Raw genomic sequence first — 22,276 nt, 5'->3', positions numbered from 1 at the left:
CGGGTGGTGTAGGTGTCCTGGAGGGCAGGTAGTTTGCCCCCGGTGATGCGTTGTGCAGACCTCACTACCCTCTGGAGAGCCTTACGGTTGAGGGCGGTGCAGTTGCCATACCAGGCGGTGATACAGCCCGCCAGGATGCTCTCGATTGTGCATCTGTAGAAGTTTGTGAGTGCTTTTGGTGACAAGCCGAATTTCTTCAGCCTCCTGAGGTTGAAGAGGCGCTGCTGCGCCTTCCTCACGATGCTGTCTGTGTGAGTGGACCAATTCAGTTTGTCTGTGATGTGTATGCCGAGGAACTTAAAACTTGCTACCCTCTCCACTACTGTTCCATCGATGTGGATGGGGGTGTTCCCTCTGCTGTTTCCTGAAGTCCACAATCATCTCCTTAGTTTTGTTGACGTTGAGTGTGAGGTTATTTTCCTGACACCACACTCCGAGGGCCCTCACCTCCTCCCTGTAGGCCGTCTCGTCGTTGTTGGTAATCAAGCCTACCACTGTTGTGTCGTCCGCAAACTTGATGATTGAGTTGGAGGCGTGCATGGCCACGCAGTCGTGGGTGAACAGGGAGTACAGGAGAGGGCTCAGAACGCACCCTTGTGGGGCCCCAGTGTTGAGGATCAGCGGGGAGGAGATGTTGTTGCCTACCCTCACCACCTGGGGGCGGCCCGTCAGGAAGTCCAGTACCCAGTTGCACAGGGCGGGGTCGAGACCCAGGGTCTCGAGCTTGATGACGAGCTTGGAGGGTACTATGGTGTTGAATGCCGAGCTGTAGTCGATGAACAGCATTCTCACATAGGTATTCCTCTTGTCCAGATGGGTTAGGGCAGTGTGCAGTGTGGTTGAGATTGCATCGTCTGTGGACCTATTTGGGCGGTAAGCAAATTGGAGTGGGTCAAGGGTGTCAGGTAGGGTGGAGGTGATATGGTCCTTGACTAGTCTCTCAAAGCACTTCATGATGACGGATGTGAGTGCTACGGGGCGGTAGTCGTTTAGCTCAGTTACCTTAGCTTTCTTGGGAACAGGAACAATGGTGGCCCTCTTGAAGCATGTGGGAACAGCAGACTGGTATAGGGATTGATTGAATATAGTGAGTAGGCCTACTTTTCTACTGATACATAAATACTTTTAGCTACATATTATTTTCTTACTCAACTGTTGGCCGGATTCAGTCTTACCTCTCCTCCATGATTTTCGTCCAATTTTGAAGAGTTAAAAAAGTACAGGATAATGGTTATTTATTTATTTGGTTCTATAGTTCTAACCTTATTGTTGCGTCATAATGACATGGAGATTTTAGAACGATACAATATTATTAACGTTAGTGATGTTATGTCTAGACAAGAGCCATACCTAGCCTTCTATTTAGAAATTCGAAGCTATAAGTATTTTAAAAAATCTGTTTTTGTCATTCTAGCTGCCTTATATTGCGGTCTCAATTATCAGTTATAAATGTTCCAAAGGCAGCCAAAGAAATGTGGTCTATTTCAAATAGTTACAAAATAAAACTAAAAATGTACTTTAATATCTTTTAATTGATGGTGTGAAAATGTTGATATGGTTCGTCGTTGGGCTTCTTGGGTCTCCACAATGGTACTTGTGCCTTGTGGTCCACAAAGCCCGTCTTTTCCTGGTTCATCCACGGAGTTCTCGGTTCAACCAAAGATGTGTTATGTGCTCCGCCAGAAAAGTAGACGGCGATACTGTGCATGCAACATCTTGTAGTACCAGCTGACGACTACAGACAAAAAGGGCGCGGGAAATTTGTAAATGGCGGAGTACATAACCAGTGAGGGTAAGGGGCAAAATAATAAGAAAATTATGAATTCTTTACGAATAGACATTCCAGTATATGTAAATAGTTTGTTTGACATGTTCGTCTATATGGTTGCCTATCCATTAACGCCAATAGTATGTGTTTCGCACTAAAATGCATTCCTCGACGCGTCCGTAGTCATCGTAATAGACTATGTAGCCAGCTAACGTTAACTAATTAGCTACTCCAAAGATATTGATCATTCATCTGACTCTACTAGCTAGCCTAGTTGTTTCTTAGGTCGGCAAGGTGTTTCAGAAGTGGCTTGCGTGATTAACTAGTAGATTGTAACGGCCCAATGTGATGTTTCATTAGCCGATACATGTTAGGTAGCTAATGTTTAGCGTAGCATAGGGACTTTTCAATATTTCCTCAATTCCCCACTTGGAAGACAACCAGTGTATTCTAAACGTGTCTAGTGTCATGTCTAGTTGCAGGCTATTCGTTTGAATTTAGAAAATGCTCCGTAATTATATCAGTGCCCCCCCCATTAAGTAACTTTAATACAAATGCTAGGCAGGTTTCCATTAACCCAGGTTTATTCGACAAAATAAATTTAATTGCGACGTGTAATGGAAACGGCAGTTGGGAGACATTTTCTAAACTAAAGATCGACATAAATTTTTATCTGTTCGACAGAGGGCGAACTTTCTTTCTTTGCAAAATATATTTTTTAAGCTATAAAAGATTGTTCTGATTTTCAAGAATTCCTGAATTGTTTCACCTTGCTTTTCTGGTTGGCTGGCAAGTTTGACCATCAAATTATTGCAGATCTACAGTAATGCAAGTTTCACCATGGTGATATGTTAGCCATGATAATTATTTAAGCAATAATGCCCAAGGGGGTATATGGCCTATATATAATGACTAAGGGCTGCCCTTACATGCTGACCAGACCGCGCGTGTGCCTCTGCTGTTGTGAGGCTGGTTGGACATACTTCCAAATTCTCTAAAACAAACTTAACATTAAATTCTCTGGCAACAGCTCAAGTGGACATTCCTGCAGTCAGCATGCCAATTGCATGCTCCCTTAACTTGAGATATCTGTGGTATTGTTGTTACAACTACACATTTTATTGTCCCCAGCACAAGCTGTACTTGTGTGCTGATCATGCTGTTTAATCAGCTTTTTGATATACCACCCCTGTCAGGTGGATGTATTATTTTAGCAAAGGAGAAATGCTCAATAACAGGGATGTAAACAAATGTGTGCACAATTTGAGCGAAATGAGCTTTTTGAGCACATGGAAAATGTCTATTTCAAATCAAATTTTTCAAATCAAATTTTATTGGTCACATACACATGGTTAGCAGATGTTAATGCGAGTGTAGCGAAATGCTTGTGCTTCTAGTTCCGACCATGCAGTAATATCTAACAAGTAATCTAACAATTTCACAACAACTACCTTATACACACAAGTGTAAAGGAATGAATAAGAATATGTACATATAAATATATGGATGAGCGATGGCCGAACGGCATAGGCAAGGTGCAGTAGATGGTATAGAGTACAATATATACATACATATGAGATGAGTAATGTAGGGTATGTAAACATTATATAAAGTGGCATTGTTTAAAGTGGCTAGTGATACATTTATTACATCCAATTTTTTATTATTAAGTGGCTAGAGATTTTTTATTTTTTTATTTCACCTTTATTTAACCAGGTAGGCCAGTTGAGAACAAGTTCTCATTTGCAACTGCGACCTGGCCAAGATAAAGCATAGCAGTGTGAGCAGACAACACAGAGTTACACATGGAATAAACAATTAACAAGTCAATAACACAGTAGAAAACAAAGGGGGGAGTCTATATACAATGTGTGCAAAAGGCATGAGGAGGTAGGCGAATAATTACAATTTTGCAGATTAACACTGGAGTGATAAATGATCAGATGGTCATGTACAGGTAGAGATATTGGTGTGCAAAAGAGCAAGTAAATAAATAAAAACAGTATGGGGATGAGGTAGGTGAAAATGGGTGGGCTAATTACCAATAGACTATGTACAGCAGCAGCGATCGGTTAGCTGCTCAGATAACTGATGTTTGAAGTTGGTGAGGGAGATAAAAGTCTCCAACTTCAGCGATTTTTGCAATTCGTTCCAGTCACAGGCAGCAGAGTACTGGAACGAAAGGCGGCCAAATGAGGTGTTGGCTTTAGGGATGATCAGTGAGATACACCTGCTGGAGCGCGTGCTACGGATGGGTGTTGCCATCGTGACCAGTGAACTGAGATAAGGCGGAGCTTTACCTAGCATGGACTTGTAGATGACCTGGAGCCAGTGGGTCTGGCGACGAATATGTAACGAGGGCCAGCCGACCAGAGCATACAGGTCGCAGTGGTGGGTGGTATAAGGTGCTTTAGTGACAAAACGGATGGCACTGTGATAGACTGCATCCAGTTTGCTGAGTAGAGTGTTGGAAGCCATTTTGTAGATGACGTCGCCGAAGTCGAGGATCGGAAGGATAGTCAGTTTTACTAGGGTAAGCTTGGCGGCGTGAGTGAAGGAGGCTTTGTTGCGGAATAGAAAGCCGACTCTTGATTTGATTTTCGATTGGAGATGTTTGATATGAGTCTGGAAGGAGAGTTTGCAGTCTAGCCAGACACCTAGGTACTTATAGATGTCCACATATTCAAGGTCGGAACCATCCAGGGTGGTGATGCTAGTCGGGCATGCGGGTGCAGGCAGTGATCGGTTGAAAAACATGCTGAAGTCAGTATGTTTGAGTCAGTATGTTGGCAGCAGCCACTCAATGTTAGTGATGGCTGTTTAACAGTCTGATGGCCTTGAGATAGAAGCTGTTTTTCAGTCTCTCGTTCCCAGCATTGATGCACCGGTACTGACCTCGCCTTCTGGATGATTGCGGGGTGAACAGGCAGTGGCTCGGGTGGTTGTTGTCCTTGATGATCTTTTTGGCCTTCCTGTGACATCGGGTGGTGTAGGTGTCCTGGAGGACAGATAGTTTGCCCCCGGTGATGTGTTGTGCAGACCTCACTACCCTCTGGAGAGCCTTACGGTTGTGGGCGGAGCAGTTGCCGTACCAGGTGGTGATATAGCCCGACCGGATGCTCTCGATTGTGCATCTGTAAAAGTTTTTGGTGACAAGCCAAATTTCTTCAGCCTCCTGAGGTTGAAGAGGCGCTGTTGCGCCTTCTTCACCACGCTGTCTGTGTGGGTGGACCGTTTCAGTTTGTCTGTGATGTGTACGCCGAGGAACTTAAAACTTTCCACCTTCTCCACTACTGTCCCGTCGATGTGGTTTGGGGGGTGCTCCCTGTGCTGTTTCCTGAAGTCCACGATAATCTCCTTTGTTTTGTTGATGTTGAGTGTGAGGTTATTTTCCTGACACCACACTCCGAGGGCCCTCACCTCCGCCCTGTAGGCCGTCTCATCGTTGTTGGTAATCAAGCCTACCACTAGTGTCGTCTGCAAACTTGATGATTGAGTTGGAGGCGTGCATGGCCATGGCAGTCATGGGTTAACAGGGAGTACAGGAGAGGGCTGAGAACGCACCCTTTTGGGGCCCCAGTGTTCCCAGTGTTGAGGCTCAGCGGGGTGGAGATGTGGTTTCCTACCCTCACCACCTGGGTCATTTCAGCTTATGAAACATGGCACCAACTCTTTTCATGTTGCAGTTGTATATTTTTGTTCAGTGTATTAACGCCCATCAGCCAGCTGGAACAGAGTAGTAGTCTGACTAGGTGATACTGTATTTTTAATAGCTATTACATGACATATTTTGTGAAACAACATAGCTAGGTAGTTTTAACTACAGTACAGGAATGTTTGGTCAGTTGATTGTAGTTTTATTGCTATAAACCTGAGGTTAACTATAAAAAGTGATTATTGTTATTATCCAACTAGATCATAATGTCTGAACACTTTTCTATTTATCAGCAACACATTTTACAACCAGGGGAAAGGAGAGAATGAGCCAGTTGTAAATGTTTTGACTGGTTAAATTTGTACAAAGCACATTAGAGCCAAGAGGAACTCACACTGTACAGAACTTGGGCCCTATTTCCAATGTGGTTGTTGAAGGAATAGACAGACCGCAGGATTAACCAATATAAATACACTTCTCCATCCAGCGTTTGTACTGTCATGAAAAGTCATGGCATTTTAAAATTGTTTTCCAGGCCAAGAAACATTTTTGGGGAAATGATCAAATCTGAAAAGTCATTAATAGAAATTATAAAATTCATTTTCATGTAGTTTTATTTAGGCACATTTTTTAAATATTTGATCAATCAAATAAAAAATATACATATCAGCCAGGATCAGCATGACACTTTAGTGTCTGTTTGCGCGCATCACTTGTATGTGATGCTCCCGAGTTGTGCAGCGGTCTAAGGCACTGCATCTCAGTGCTAGAGGCGTCACTACAGACACCCTGGTTCGAATCCAGGCTGTATCACAACCGGCCATGATTGGGTGTCCCATAGGGCGGCGCACAATTGGCCCAGCGTCGTCCGGTGTAGGCCGTCATTGTAAATAAGAATTTGTTCTTAACTGGCTTGCCTAGTTACATAAAAAAAAATATATAATAGTAATTTATGCATGTGGGCCTTTGCCCAAGGAGAGAGAGACAGTCGCACATTGACGTAGCCTATAAAATATTATAGAGAACAGACTAACTAGGTAGCCAATTCAAAAACATATTGTACCCTATAGTTCGCTGTTTAGCTATTATTTGTATGCGTTGTTTTCGTCATGTCACCCCCAAAAATTCTACCGACACTTGCAAATAAGGCCATACAAAGTTGATTTGCTATTTTTGAACGATTTGCTTTTTCCATGAATAATTTAAACGATTATCTTTGACGAAACGAACGATTCACTTCGCCATTGCATTAGCAGGGATTTGGTTCAATCGCGGTGAATCGAATCATGTGAATGAAAATAATAATTTGTGAATCACGAACAGTTATTTTGGGGAAAAATATTTGATGTGGCCTTTTGGGTTATGTGGCTTCAACTTGTTTTGTAGATACTAGCAGTTGATTTGGGGATCAAATGTATGGGAAATTGCAACTCAATAGATGCTAGTCAGCCTGCAATGTAAACACTTCTAAGGTATATTTGACTAAAGTTGAAGAGGTACATTTCCTGAAGAAATTTGTGGGCTTGCTTTACCTGAATATAGTGATTTGTAGCTTACCATAGCCATTCGATCTTTGATATATTGAATGAGCTAATTATTTAAAAAGGCACAAAACTTATTTTGTTGCAATCAAGGGTGGTCAACCATACCCCAGGAGAGCTAATGGGTGTGCAGACTTTTATTCCAGTCCCCCTCTAACAAACCATATTTTAGAAATGAGCTGCTCAACCGGACCTAGATAAACTCTCAGATGTGTTTTAAGCAGGGCTTAATCAAGAGCCTGCACACCCAGTAGCTCTCCACACTGAGGATTGACCACATGTTTTATACAGTTGCGTAACAGGTAATCTACTTTAAAAAAAAAAAATATATATATATATATATAATTTTATTTAACCAGGTAGGCCAGTTGAGAACAAGTTCTCATTTACATCTTATTTTTATTTTACCTTTATATAACTAGGCAAGTCAGTTAAGAACAAATTCTTATGTTCAATGACGACCTAGGGACAGTGGGTTAACTGCCTGTTCAGGGGCAGAATGACAGATTTGTACCTTCCGGTTACTAGTCCAACGCTCTAACCACTAGGCTACTTGGCAAAGATAAAGCAAAGCAGTGTGACAAAAACAACACAGAGTTACACATGGGATAAACAAACATATAGTCAATAACACAATAGAAAAAAAATCTATATACAGTGTGTGCAAATGTAGTACTCGGGGGGGGGTGTGTAAGTGCCTTGCACAGTGACAGGAAATGGTGCATGGGATCAGAGAGCAGCCTTCCAGTGTCGATACCACATTACGCTAACTTTTTTATGTATGTATAAAAAGGAAGCGCCAATTGTTGGTAATGCCACCAACTGTTTGTCATGGAAATTTGGTTAAAAGTCAAGGAAATTCTATCTGTCAAAATATGTATGAACTCTGTGCATCCCAATGTAAAGACAAGCCTTCTTTTTTTCTAGAGGAGGCAACGTCTCCCTCCTCCCTCAAGCTGTACGAGGCACAGTTCTTTGGTTTCACCCCTCAGACCTGCATGGTGAGAGTATACAGTGCCTTTCAGGACTGTCTGAATGAATTGCTACTTGTCGTAGAAGCAGTGTTCGTGAGAAAACTAAGCGGGACTGAACCAAATGGAGAGCAACTACATTTAAGGGCAAGAGAATGCACCCAAAAGTTGCAGATATTCCTTCAGGAACGCTTCAAGCGTCTGTCTGGTCGCATGGAAACCGTTTTGGTCAACAACGTCCTCTCAGTCCCGCCTAATGTGTTGCTGCCTGACGACCAGCCACACAAAAAGTACCCTCAACGTTTAGAGGAGGTTCTTAAGCTGGAGTCTTCCCTGGCGGAGCTGCAACAAGCGTACCAAGTGGAGGTGTGTGCCAGGCAGGCCTTGCTGGCTGAACTGGAGGAGCAAAGAGAGGTCCAAGAGCAGCTGGATGGGATCCTGAGATGGATTGGAGAACTACAGGCAGCATGGATGCAGGAGGGAATGGGCAGCTTTCACAACAGCTTCTGTGTGATGATGCAGTCGGTCAAGAAACTGCAGGCTGTCTTTGGAGAGATCAATAAGAAAAGCAAAAGATTGGATGAGGACTCGTCAGTGGGATGGACCCACATGGTGTAAAATACTTGTTAGTGGTGTTGTGAGATGGGTAGGTTGCAGGTGTGGCAAAATTATGACTTGGAATAGCACCCTCTGTCAGACAAAAGACAAATATAATTCTATGCCTTTGGATGTATTAACAATTATACAATTTGTCAGACACAAGTCTTACAAACAAGAATGTGAGCAGTTTTTAAACCATAATTCATCTTTGGTTTGATATATTTACTTTTTGATGGTTTACTATACATTCAAAATATATTATCCACAATTTGAGTAGTAAGAGGCTCAAGCAGTTAGTCTTTTTTTTTTTTATCTCCCAGTCTTAACTCTGGTTCTTTGAAAAGCATTTTTTATTTTTTATAAATGTATCTTAATTAATGAATGAACTTTGGAGCCATAGTCACCACAAGGGGGAAGCATTGGTTTGTTATTGCTATCTCAAATGTAAATTGACCAAGCAGTGCCATGGTACAGTGTGAATTATTTTTGATTTGTTGCCGTATTATCTTTTTGGCAAAATCATTAAATGTACAACACTTTAATAATTTTGAATAAATAAAAGTGTAATTGTGCAATTGCATCTGATTTAAATCAGGTATCATTTAAATAATTCCAATCCTTTCTCATCATGGTCTCTGTCAGATGCAGTCTAGGCTTGTCTGTGATGTCTAATGCTGTATGATGTTGACTGACTGATAAGTAGCTGGTTTGACAGTGGGCTGCTCTGACAGTATGGTCTTGGTGGGAGTCCCAGCAGTGATCATACAGTTGTGTGATGTCCATGACTGGAACCCCAGGCTCCATATTCACAAAGGGTCCTTCCTGTTAATGGATACCGGGAATGTAATTACAGCCTATGTATAAATACAATAAAAACACATTTAATTGAATGTTGGCCTACATTTTACCAGCAGAGAGTACATTCAAATAGGTGTACAGATTTCCCCCCAAACAAGGCCAGATGCACATTTACATGCATGCTCACACCCCAATTCTAAATTCATTGTATAATTATTTGAATCATTTGTTAGCCTGTTGTGGTGGATCCAGTCAGGTAACATCAAAGTAGCATAACATGTCTGTGAAGTCAGGTTCAAACCTTTTCATGCTCATAATTAAACATGAGACGTATGTCTGGTTTCTTTTTATTTCTGAAGCCTGGGGATACTTTTATCTCAATCTCTTCATTCAAAGACTCAATCATGGACACTCTTACTGACAGTTGTGACTGCTTTGCATGATGTATTGTTGTGTCTCTACCTTCTTTGTGCTGTTGTCTGTGCCCAATAATGTTTGTACCATGTTTGGTGCTGCTACCATGTTTTGTTGCTACCACACTGTTTTGTCATGTGTTGCTGCCTTGCTATGTTGTTGTCTTAGGTCTCTCTTTATGTAGTGTTGTGTTGTCTCTTGTGATGTGTTTTGTCATCTTTTTTAATTTATTTTTTATCTCAGCCCTCGTCCCCACAAAGGCCTTTTGACTTGCCTAGATAAATAAAGTTAAAATAAAATAATACTTTCACATCTTAGTCTACTCGGCATATTAATGTTGTGGTTTAATATGTATAAATGTTCCACAGCCAACTCACAATTCCAAGACGTGTAAAGGCACTAAATATTTATCCGATGCAGTAGATGTGAATATGCACAATGGAAACTTAGGTCACAAAGAATTGGTACCATTTGAAAAATGTACAACATTTTTGCCAAATTTCCATACAACTATTGTGAATGTTATGGTACATAGAGTGTATTGTACAGTAGTTCTGCTCTCCCAAAAAGTGACATGTCTTAGATGTTGTGCTGCTGGAGGGCTAGCACTGAGCCTGAGCAGAATAAAAAGGATGAGGAAAGCAGTGAGGGGTCTGAATATGGGGGAGGGGAGGACTTGGTTAGCAGTCCCACCCTCTCGCTCGCTTTCATCTCTCTCTCCCGTTAACGCCAAAGCAGCGGGGGGGCACCCAAACGAGCCCAAGGACGCAGGGATGGAGCCTCTCATCAGTAGGGTGGAATGGGAAGACTGGACAGGCTGCCTACTGTAAGCCCACCTTTCTCTCTTGTTCCTTCTTCCTCTCTCTTCAATCCCCTTCTTTCCCATTCCCTCTTTGCATCTCCCCAATCCCCCTCTCTCCCTACCCTGCCACTGTTGGATTACACCGGGGCTCGAGTCCGCTGATAAATAACTTGTCTTTCTTTTTCCACCTTCTCACTCAGCCAGGACACGTTGCTGACAGGGCTGCAGAGTAGCAGCTATCCCTGAGTGGGCCCGAAATAGTGTTTCTGTCAGATAGGGAGCCAGTGAGTGAGGCAGAAGGGCAATGTTAATGAAGTTCAATCTGGGATGGGGTGATTAAGAAGGGTGGAGTGGGGGAAGAGGGACCCCATTAGTTTAGTGATAGAGTGAGAGCTCTTTCTCAGTGCAACGGGGGATACAGGGAGAATCCTGATTTGAGTATGTACAGGTTTGCTTGGTGCCCTTACTACTCTTGACCTGCACACAATGAAAAGAGTAACTCTTCAGGGGGGACATTTTAACATCCCAAGCTATAGTGCCACTATGATTGGTCTTGAATGTCATGATATGCAAGGAGGGTAGTATGATCAATATGGTGGGAGTAGTCAGAGGTTTCTCTACGGTTGGCTAGGTCTTATGCTGATGTAGCTACAGAAATTAAAGCTTTATTTGCAGTTAAATTGCATAATGTGAATACTGACATAGTGAAGTAACTCATGTGATTCAGAAATCAAAATAAGGGAAAGAATTTGACTTAATTTGAGCAGTGGTGTAAACTTAAGTGAAAATACTTTAAAGTACTACTTAAGATGTTTTTTGGGGGGTGTCTGTACTTTACTATTTATATTTTTGACAATTGTTACTCCACTACATTCCTAAAGAAATTAATGTACTTTTGACTCCATACATTTTCCCATGACACCCAAAAGTGCTCATTACATTTTCAGGGCTTAGCAGGAAAATTGTCCAATTCACACACTTACCAAGAGAACATCCCCATACTGCCTTTGATCTGGCGGCTCACTAAACACAAATGCTTCGTTTGTAAATGATGTTGGAGTGTGCCCCCAGCTATCTGTAAATAAAATAAAAACATTGTGCCATCTGGTTTGCTTAATATAAAGAATTAGAAATTATTTATACTTTTGATACTTAAGTATATTTTAAACCAAATACTTTTAGACTTTCAATTTTACTTGAGTCATTTTCTATTAAGGTATCTTTACTTTTACTCAAGGATGAAAATTGGGTACTTTTTCCAGCACTGTTCAAGAGCATGTTGAACAATTTACAATTGTGATTACAGAAGGCCTTATACAGTGCCTTGCGAAAGTATTCGGCCCCCTTGAACTTTGCGACCTTTTGCCACATTTCAGGCTTCAAACATAAAGATATAAAACTGTATTTTTTTGTGAAGAATCAACAACAAGTGGGACACAATCATGAAGTGGAACGACATTTATTGGATATTTCAAACTTTTTTAACAAATCAAAAACTGAAAAATTGGACGTGCAAAAAAAAAAGTTTTATATCTTTGTTTGAAGCCTGAAATGTGGCAAAAGGTCGCAAAGTTCAAGGGGGCCGAATACTTTCGCAAGGCACTGTACATATATATATATATATATATATATATATATATTTTAAATCAGGTAGTTCATATTCTTTATGATCTCTTGTCTGTTTCCATTGTGCTTCCATCTATTGGTAAGTCCTTTTAGAAAATGGGATGTTGCGATAAGATCATAAAGTGTATGAGTAATGGATGATCAATAGGGCTTGTGGAAAGTTCTCCTTGGGCTAAATTTACATGGACAGATTATGCAGCCAATCAATGGAAAAAAGCTGCTCAATTATGCATACATAAATTGCTGGTTAAACAAAACTGGCTAAACAGTGACCCTATGGTCATATGTCCTTACATGAAGTTGTCAATAAGATTTAGGTTTTCATTGAGCATGGCTACTTTTAGCTAGTTATTTCCTCATTGAAATGTACACAATTTGGTCCCACTCAGGTTTACGTAGTGGCCTAGTTGAATTATAGACACATAAGACTCAAATATGCACATTTATATAAAAAAATATATTCTGTCCAATTCTTACATGGACATAAAAGGCACATCATAAAAACTCAGAGTACAGTATGTTTCAGTACGCTTGTGGCTGGCAGAACATGGATTAAAAAGAGAATTCATCTTTATTCAGCATGGCACATGGGGAATAACCCTGGCATGAGTTCCCCACACTCAAGCAATGATTACACATATTCAGGGTTTCTGTGGTTTCAACTACACACGTTCCTATAGCAACCAGAAAATGCAGGCAGCAGAAACTATGCTTGTTATTCACCTTAGGTGCTTTTAGTTTCTTCCAGACAGTCAAACAGCATTCTGAAGTAGCCAAGCGTAGCCTTCTTTCACCAGCAATGTGCCATTTTTGGTGGAGTTGAAACAAACATTTCTTAAATGAAATTAATAAAAGTCTAGCCATGTACACTATAGATACAAAAGTATGTGGACACCCTTCAAATTAGTGGATTTATCTTTTTCAGCCATACCCTTTACTGATAGGTGTATAAAATCGAGCACATAGCCATGCGATCTCCATAGATTGGCAGTAAAAGGGCCTTACTGAAGAGCTCAGTGACATTCAACTTGGCACTGTCGTAGGATGCCACCTTTCCAACAAGTCAGTTTGTCAAATTTCTGCCCAGTTAGAGGTGCCCCGGTCAACTGTAAGTGCTGTCATTGTAAAGTGGAAACGTCTTGGAGCAACAACGGCTCAGCCGCGAAGTGGTAGGCCACACAAGCTCACAGAACGGGGCCGCTAAAGTGTGTAGCGCGTAAAAATGTCTGTCCTCGGTTGCAACACTCACTACCAAGTTCCAAACTGTGCCTGAAAGCAACGTCAGCACAATAACTTTTCGTTGGGAGCTTCATGAAATGGGTTTTCATGTCCGAGCAAGCCTAAGATCACCATGCGCAATGCCAAGCGTCAGCTGGAGTGGTATAAAGCTTGCTGCCATTGGACTCTGGAGAAGTGGAAACACGTTCTCTGGAGTGATGAATCACGCTTCACCATATGGCAGTCCGATGGACGAATCTGGGTTTGGTAGATGCCAGGAGAACGCTACCTGCCCGATTGTATAGTGCCAACTGTAAAGTTTGGTGGAGGAGGAATAATGGTCTGGTCCTGTTAGTTCGGGCTAGGCCCCTTAGATCCAGTGAAGGGAAATCTTAACACTACAGCATACAATAACATTCTAGACCATTCTGTGCTTCCAATTTTGCAGCAACAGTTCGGGGAAGGCCCTTTCCTGTTTCAGCATGACAATGCTCCCATGCACAAAGCGAGGTGCGTACAGAAATGGTTTGTCCAGATCGGTGTGGAAGAACTTGACTGGCCTGCACAGAGCCCTAATCTCAACCCCATCGAACCCCTAATCACCCAACATCAGTGCCCGACCTCCGTAATGCTCTTGTGGCTGAATGGAAGCCAGTCCCCGCAGCAATGTCCCAACATCTAGTGGAAAGCCTTCCCAGAAGAGTGGAGGCTTTTATAGCAGCAAAGATGGGACCAACTCCATGTTAATGCCTATGATTTCGGAAGGAGTTGTTCGACAAGCAGATGTCCACATACTTTTGGTCATGTAGTGTATTTTGATATAGAATTAATTGATTCCACCATAGTTTTCCTTTTTTCTAAAGAAATTGCACATATGCCTACAATTACAGAACTGTATTGGGAATTTCTGTTGGCCACAAAACACATTTCTTCAATCCAGCGCTCCGTATGATCAATTACATTTATTTTCCTGTGCATCCCCTCCCAACGGCCTCCAAGCCTTTGTTCCTCCGTGGCTGCCCTTTGAGGACAGACTGTCATTGGATTGGGGTGGCCCTGGCCTGCTCTCCAGGGTGCTGAAAGGCCATTGCTCTCCTGCTGCTGCTCCGTTCTCTAGCCTCCTAATGGAACAAGGCTACTAGTTAACCTTCGCCTTCATATACCCTAGACACCACTGTTCCCATAGCTTTTCTATTTGTTTTTACTGGCCAGTTATTGAGCCTGAGCTTGTAATTACACTGATGTTCTACTCTGATCTATGTTTACTGCTAGGACAATAGAAACAAGGTGGTTTCTGCCTACCATTTAGATGTCCAGCTCACAGCTTGGGGATATTTCTCAACGGTCTCGGTTGAAAGAAAAGACTGGCACAAATATAAGCAGACTCCAGCAATTTCTTAGCAGCAGCTCAGGTATTCTGGAAAGCTAACAACACCATCACTTTTTAGGCTTTTGCCTCAAAGGGATTTTCTGTCTTCTGGGGGCGGTGGTGACAAATTCCACATTTTCCTGAGTGTAAAATCAATTAAAACATACTTCAAATAACTGTGAAACCCCAATTTCAAGCTTGTAATTTTGGGGCAAAACATAAGGAAACATTTCAGACTTTTGTGAAGAAAAAAAAACTTAAATCTGAACCTTGATAAATAAACATTCTCATTATATTTATTTTTTGGAGCAATTACAAATGGCAACATACTGCCTAAATTACAACATACAGTAGTTTCAATAAATAGTTAGCACCAATACTCCATGATGCATCGTGCTTGTAAACAGATACTATAGTTAGGGACGGTTTTCTACTTTGTAAGTAGGCTTATTTCCCATCATTTAATGGTGAATAACATGGAACAGGGATTCCCAGCAGACAGAGGCTCATCCCTTGGCCTTTGTGGTGTGACCTGACCCAGTCAGAGAGTGGTGGGCAGTGAGGGGGAGGGACTGGCCCTGGTACAGCCTAGCAGACAGCTGGTGACAGATTGAATTATCCTGGCTGGCAGCCCACTAGAGTCAGGGAGAGGAGAAGACAAAAGCCCTCCTACGCACCCACCCGCTCTGCCTGGCCCGCAGTCTGGGAGTGGAGGAGGACCCCCCCCAAGCTTCTCTCTGTCTATATGGAGCTCCATGGTTACCAACACTCCCAACACTTGACATTACGGACAGGCAATGGACAGCTAGAGATGGACATAGAATACAGTCTCTGAAGAGTGTACAAAACATAAAGGACACCATCCTAATATGAAGTTGCAAAAGGATGCTGGCCCATGTTGACTCCAAAGCTTCCCTCAGTTTTGTCAAGTTGGCTGTTTGGGTGGCGGACCATTCTTGATACACATGGGAAACTGTGAAAAACCCAGCAGTGTTGCAGTTCTTGACACAAACCTGTGCGCCTGGCACTTACTACCATACCCTGTTCAAAGGCACTTAAATCTTTTCTCTTGCCCATTTACCCACTGAATGGCACACACACACACACAATCCATGTCTCAAGGCTTAAAAATCCTTCTTTAACCTGTCTCCTCTTCATCTACACTGATTGAAGTGGATTTAACAGGTGACATCAATAAGAGATCATGGCTTTCACCTGGTCAGTCTATGTCATGGAAAGAAAAGGTGTCCTTAATGTTTTGTACACTGTGTACATTGAGGCGATAGAAAATTATGGTGAAGCAAATAGTCTGTTGGCAATTTTGAGGTCAGCATGAACTGATGGGACTTTAATTTTCAAAAGCACCAAAACCTTTCAATGAGAATGTGCATTTTGCACCTCACGACAAAACCCTCCAAAAAATTGCCTCATTATGAAAAGACGTGCATGTTTTTTCTTTATTCTACATAGGCAGCTATTAGGACACCTCAGACAATGGGCGAGGCATGAGTGGCTGGGTGAGACAGCTGTCACAGCGGACGCGGGGAGTCGCGGCTCTCTTTCTCCTAGTTGTCACTCAGCCTGGAGGGTCCAGAGAGGGCTCCTGCTGGCCAATTATCCCCCCAGAACCAACTAAGGCCCTGTAATGGCAGCCTTGCTGGCCCAGTGCCAGGTCAGGAGGGGAACAACGGCTGGTCCAGAGAGAGGTAGGGCAGAACAGGGCCACTCCCCTGCCTCAAGAGCAAGACGTCCCACTAAGGAAGGGGCCTTTACCCCCCTGCTGTTCCCTCATGTTCTTTCTCTTGTGCTGAAAGAGAAAAACATAAGGCCTGAATTCAATTTCCCAATGGCGTTTAAATGATAATACGGGGTAGTAATGACTGAGTGTGGGTGGCATTCAATCAATTATGTACGTTTTACTGTTTCATACTAGTTGATGTGTAAAGTCAATACAAACTTTTCTCAGATAGAATGCACTGCAGTGTAACCTGGATTCAAGCACTTTCAACCGAGGAACTCCTGTGTATTAAACTACTGTTCTTTACATTGAATAATAGACAGGGGAGCAGGTGACAGATCATTGTAGCCCACACCAGTCTCACAGTACTATTAAAATGACACAATGACAAATCAGAGCTCATACAGTGAATATGATTACCAAAACAGCAAAACACTTAAAACTGCATTGTTTGCATATTTTTTTCCTTGGCCAAAAATATCTGGGGGTCACTGTGTGTGAGACATCCATCATACAGATTTATGTCAATGAATAAAATGCATGTGAATAGTCTACCACCATGCCCTATGGTGTACACACACCATCTGCAGTGGTGTTAACATTTCAGTTTTGCTTAGTCCCCAATATGTGACATATAAAGGTATGGTGAAGTGTTACTAATGTAGTCTCAATCCTAGACAAATTGTATCGATGTGTAAAATATAGATCTCTACAGAAGTCCAGAGAGGACATATGTATAAAAAGAATATTCCCTCGTTATGTTGAGTTCACAACTTATTTATCTCATGATCACAAACATAACAATAGTTTTGTCGATATTAAAATAATTTTCACATGATCACGACATGACTTTTTTTTGTCTAGATCACAACAATTTTCTCATGATCACGACATAAAAGTTGTTTTGTTGAGATCCCGAGAAACTCTAGAAATAAGAGTGGAGGGATTGATGATAGATTGACAGTATGGTTGAGGTGGCAGAGCCCATGGTGGATCAATGCATACATTTTTATTGTTTGCTACACTAAGGGATGGTACATTTCATTCTAACCATGCTTTCATTTGTGTTTGGAGCTCATTATTAGTTTACAAGTTAGAATGTTAGCAAGTTAATTGTCCCTTACCGTTGAGCTAAGAGACATTTAAGACCTGATTGATAGCTGACAGGCAGCACGGTCTCCCAGGCTGTGTGCCACCCCGAAGACCACAGCAAGCAACAACACAGCTAACTTGGCTAGACTTGTGGGCGAACTAGCTCGCTAGTTAGCTAGGTGGTCTTGTTAGCTAGCTAGACAGTTATCTATGCTGATTGTTAGCTTGCATAACTGATATGTGTATAATTGTAAGGGACACTTCATGTTTTATGGATAATATTTACATTTACAGAGTGGGTGAGCTACATTCCCGACAGGCTGATCAGATTCAATAGCAGCCTCAGAGCTTGATCAGATTCAACAGAGAATGGTAAATCAAGATGCTGCCTTCTAGGCTGTTTCATAGGTAAAGCTTCTTGCAGGCAGATTAGCAATCAGTCCATTATGTATATGATCAAGAGTGGGATTTCAGCTTGTTAGTTTTGATGAATAAATACACACCGTCAAGTACACATGAATAATATGGAACTATAGCCTACAAGGCATAGCCTGTTGCATGTTTATTTGATATGATACAAAAACATTGACAAGGGTAATGAATAGACAACACGTGTATCTGAATAACTTTAAAAAAACATTCATAAGTACAAAACATAGAAAAATGCATGACCTTGTGCATCAAATCATAACACAAACTTAAGGTAGTGTAACATTTTTCCAGTATACATATACAGTATGGATGATAAACAGTTCCTTGAAATATATTAGAGCAACGTTAGTCTAGTTCACTCTGAATTTATTAGTTCTCAAACAAATGGGATTATTCCTCATCTTCACAATTTATACATTGTTATAGGCCTATAAGTCATTTCTAAGTTATCTATATAAAATATATGACAGTACAGGTGCAGCGCTCCTACAGTATGTGCCTGAAAGATGGAACTGGAAGTATTCAATGTCTATTCAATTACAAATGTAATATTTTGTTCACTGTTCACTCACAAGCCAGCACAGCAGCTTCGTAGCCAGTGCAATATAGTTAGTGCAACTGTGGAAAACCATCAAGGATATATCCACATTATATAAACTAAAGGACCAAACGCCTAAAATGCAAGCTGCAATATGAATTAATTGAACTGGTGGAAGCAAAGTGTGAGCATCAGAAACCCTATGGGCTTATTTGGGTCAGAGCATGGATAGCAATGTACTGCACAGAGCCAACAAAACTCTACAGTCAGTGCTATTCTATAAAATTCATGTCTATCTGAATGTTCCACCCCACTAAATAGGCACCATACATACAGTACCATTTTTTACATGACAGTGGACAAGAGTTGTGTTTTATCAGCACAGCTATACATTGTGGAGGTCTATCATCACTCATTATCCTGAGTTTAAAGTCTTCCCCTTCAGTGTTCGTAGATCTAAAATGTACAAAAGAAATAAGTAATATGGCAGAAGCTCTTTTAAAGCCCATTGGAAGTCAAGCTGAAGCCATCCCCATTATGCTAACTGGGGTTGTTTTCAGACTGGCTGCATTTCTTTCTATGTATTTATCAGTGTCCCGCTCTTTAACTATGGGGGAGTGTCTGAAATGGTACCCCAAAGTGCACTACCGGTTCCCTCAGAGAAAGACATCCATGGTTTGTGTGATGGCCTGTCGGCAGAGGGGACAGCTGTGCTGCTGGGGGGGCTGCTGTAGCAAGATGGCCGAGCAGTGGCGACACAGGCACAGGTGGCGGCAGGGCAGCAGCAACACGTTCTTGACCCTGTCCTGACAGATTACGCACTTCTTCCTCTCCTCATGCTCCTTCAATAGACTGAGGAGGCCAGTGTCAACTGGAGGGGCCTGGCTGCCTTGGCCAGAGGCAGGCTGCTGCTTCACTGTAGTCCTTGTTGTAGACTGGTGGTGGTATTGGTCTGGGTCAAGGTTGATGTCATCCCACCTACTGTCGAGGTGTTGAAGTGTTGAGTATAACTCCACTTGTTCTCTTCCAGTCTGTTCTGGGGGAAGAAGGGTACCTGTATGGTCAGTAGGAATACCTGGGGCCCTTGGATCCAGAACTAGGTGCCCCACTCCACCTTGGTCTACAGAAGTCTGTACTGTTCTGCCCCTTGGCTGTCTTGCTTGGGCCACCTGCCCCATAGCCTGTGGTCCAGCTCCATTGTCCTGAAGAGCTTGAGCTTGCTCCATGGCCAGCAGGTAAAGTCTATAGATGGTTCTCTGTAGACTTAGCATTCCTGGGATTGTGTTGACAAAGTGAAGACATTGCTGGGCCACATGACGAGGCAACTCTGGGTTGAGATATAGCAAGGTCAAAGCAACAATGACTGCTGTTAAGAGCAAGCCATAGATGTTGAGCATGAATACTGTGATAAAGACATGACCGAGGGAGCCCAGAAACTCAAGAGCTAGTTGGCAGGGTGTCCAAAGCAGTACAGAGGTGCCCACCAGGCAGCTGTATAGGAAGGTGAGAAGTGTGAGGGCCAGCTCCAAGGCTTTATGCAGGGGGCCTGACACTGCCTCCCAGGCCCCTACCATTGCAGAGAAGCAGTTCTGGGTACCAATGAGAAGAATGTTGACGATAGTGTTGACAAAGTAGAGAACGAGGCTGAACGCAATGCTAAAACCGTCACAAGTCTGTTTAAGCACAGTATGTCCAGACAGGAATCCACGGTGTAGCAGCTCCTTGGTGCGCCATGCAACATGAGAAGAGAGGTGGCCCACCATTTTGAAACTCTCGAACACCCCTCCTAAGGTCTGAAGCCATCCCTCCAGTAGATTGAAAGCTCCGTGTGCTGTGCTTGTGACCACCTCTGTTACAGTGAGGAAAGAGAACAGTGCACAGTTCCAGTATTCTAGTAAAATGGAGCCACTCGGGACCACTTGCAGGTCGTGCATTGATGAACCCATGTTGGAGAAAAGTCGGCCTAGCCAATTCACAAACCAGATGACCAAGTCTAGTAGAAGGCAAAAAGTGTCCAGGCATTTCCCAATAGCACAGGAAGCAAAGTTCACTACATCCATATTAGTGTTCCCTACAGGAGACAAGAACGTGTTAAAGTTTGCCATTGAACTACATTTACGTTTAACACACTAGTTAGCTAGCATGCTATCAGTTAGGCTAAACAGCATAGTTAGCTAACTTTCAAGCTGTGCAAAATTATTAAGTGGCTAGTTAAAGCTATTATTCCCGATTACCAATGACATAACACGAACTGAGATTAACAGAAATTTTAAAAATGACACATTGAAGAAAAAAACACCTCTAGTATGCTATTTCTAATGCTAATGGAAACCCCACCCACTATCAGCTAGCTAGTTAGCAAGTTATGCTAGCTAGCTATAGCAGATAAAATAGAAAACGGATCTCACCTTACATAGCGTATATAACACGCTAACCAATTGCTATCAATTGGATAATTGGATTGACATACACCCTGGTTGACACAATCAATAAAAATGTTTGCAGGCGCCAATCTAAAGACGCTGTCATTTTAGCCATCCATGTAAACACGACCAACCAGACAGGAAGATTAAATTTTGAGAAGCCTATCTAGACAAAATAATCGAACTCAGATCTTGTGATGGTGACTGCTTCAACTATGATGCCTGCGAAAGAAATAAGAACGACAAAGAATAAAATAATAATATATACAAATATTATATTCTAACTAATATTTAAATTGTAACAGTAGTTCGTTTATCATCAATCATAGTGACCTTATACTCTTAATCATATATATTTTTTATCATACTGTCATGTCCATATTATCCTGTTTTTGCATGGACAGTGGAACATATTTATACATATTTAGTGCCATTACAGTTTCTTTTCACATGTATTTTTCAATAGTTTCCCATGCTCTGGTGTTTCCTGGCTAGACAGTGGTCAACCGCAAAACTGTGAGATATTGCACACTCATGTCACCCCCTGTCATTATGTGCTTTAAGAGACAATACAGGCCAAGTAATTTGATATATTTAATGTATTTACTTACCCACCTACTCACCTGAGGCAACACCATTCATGTAGTAACACCATTAACACCACTGTACTGTAGGATATCCCAAATATAAAGCCATAATCTCACTCAACAATTCACTAACGACTCTAGAATGAGAAAATGTATCTTGGGCAGATCCTAGTCCATGTTGTGAGACACTAACATGCTATTTCTAATAGACGTCTTGTATCTCATTATGAGTCAATAAATCCCTCAACACCAATGTATGTTATCTGTGATTGATCTCGTCAGCAAGCTTGCCCTGAGGACAGTCATAATGGAACTGGCAAAAAATCACAAATTTGACTGCTTAACACCCATGTCCACCCCCATCCTGTCTGCTCAGGAACCGCAGCCAACCGTGGCCCTTATCAAATCATCGCACAACCTGAATATATGGCTTCTTTTGGAGGGTTGAAAAGCATAATCAGTCATGTTCCTTCATCCCAGCTGTGCGTGTGTGATGTTGTCTTAGAAGAGAGAGCTGTTTTGCACCCACCTCTGTGCTTTCCCCACTATTTATGTCATGCTACTCGACTTTCTAAAAATATGTGGTAGTGTACAGACTAACACGAGTCAGTCAACAAAAATGCCTCCATTTGGAGTCCAGAATAGGGTGTTACCCTCTTCAAATGACTTAAACCATACATCAAGCCCTCTTGCTCTTTAAGTGA

The 22,276-nt window shown here is 42.0% G+C and overlaps 2 protein-coding genes across 2 annotated transcripts; one reads left to right on the top strand and one right to left on the bottom strand.

Annotated features, from left to right (window-relative positions):
• The first annotated feature begins 1,621 nt into the window (after positions 1-1,621).
• mis12 (MIS12 kinetochore complex component) lies at positions 1,622-9,115 on the top strand. Its single transcript, XM_024431887.2, has 2 exons — positions 1,622-1,792; positions 7,892-9,115. The coding sequence occupies exons 1-2, from the start codon at positions 1,768-1,770 to the stop codon at positions 8,551-8,553; spliced, it is 687 nt and encodes a 228-aa protein (XP_024287655.1). The 5' UTR covers positions 1,622-1,767; the 3' UTR covers positions 8,554-9,115.
• Positions 9,116-18,112: 8,997 nt separating this feature from the next.
• LOC112257936 (E3 ubiquitin-protein ligase RNF26) lies at positions 18,113-21,158 on the bottom strand. The gene is made up of 2 exons (XM_024431885.2): positions 20,971-21,158; positions 18,113-20,633 (listed from the first exon to the last, which is right to left on the bottom strand). Exon 2 carries the CDS (start codon positions 20,620-20,622, stop codon positions 19,219-19,221), a length of 1,404 nt encoding a protein of 467 aa, XP_024287653.1. The 5' UTR covers positions 20,623-20,633; positions 20,971-21,158; the 3' UTR covers positions 18,113-19,218.
• Positions 21,159-22,276: the final 1,118 nt, after the last annotated feature.

Source organism: Oncorhynchus tshawytscha, linkage group LG09 (genome assembly GCF_018296145.1).
Source record: "Oncorhynchus tshawytscha isolate Ot180627B linkage group LG09, Otsh_v2.0, whole genome shotgun sequence".
Taxonomy (NCBI): domain Eukaryota; kingdom Metazoa; phylum Chordata; class Actinopteri; order Salmoniformes; family Salmonidae; genus Oncorhynchus; species Oncorhynchus tshawytscha.
The sequence above is the reverse complement of the archived record's forward strand: the minus strand, read 5'-3'. Positions and strand labels throughout refer to the sequence as shown.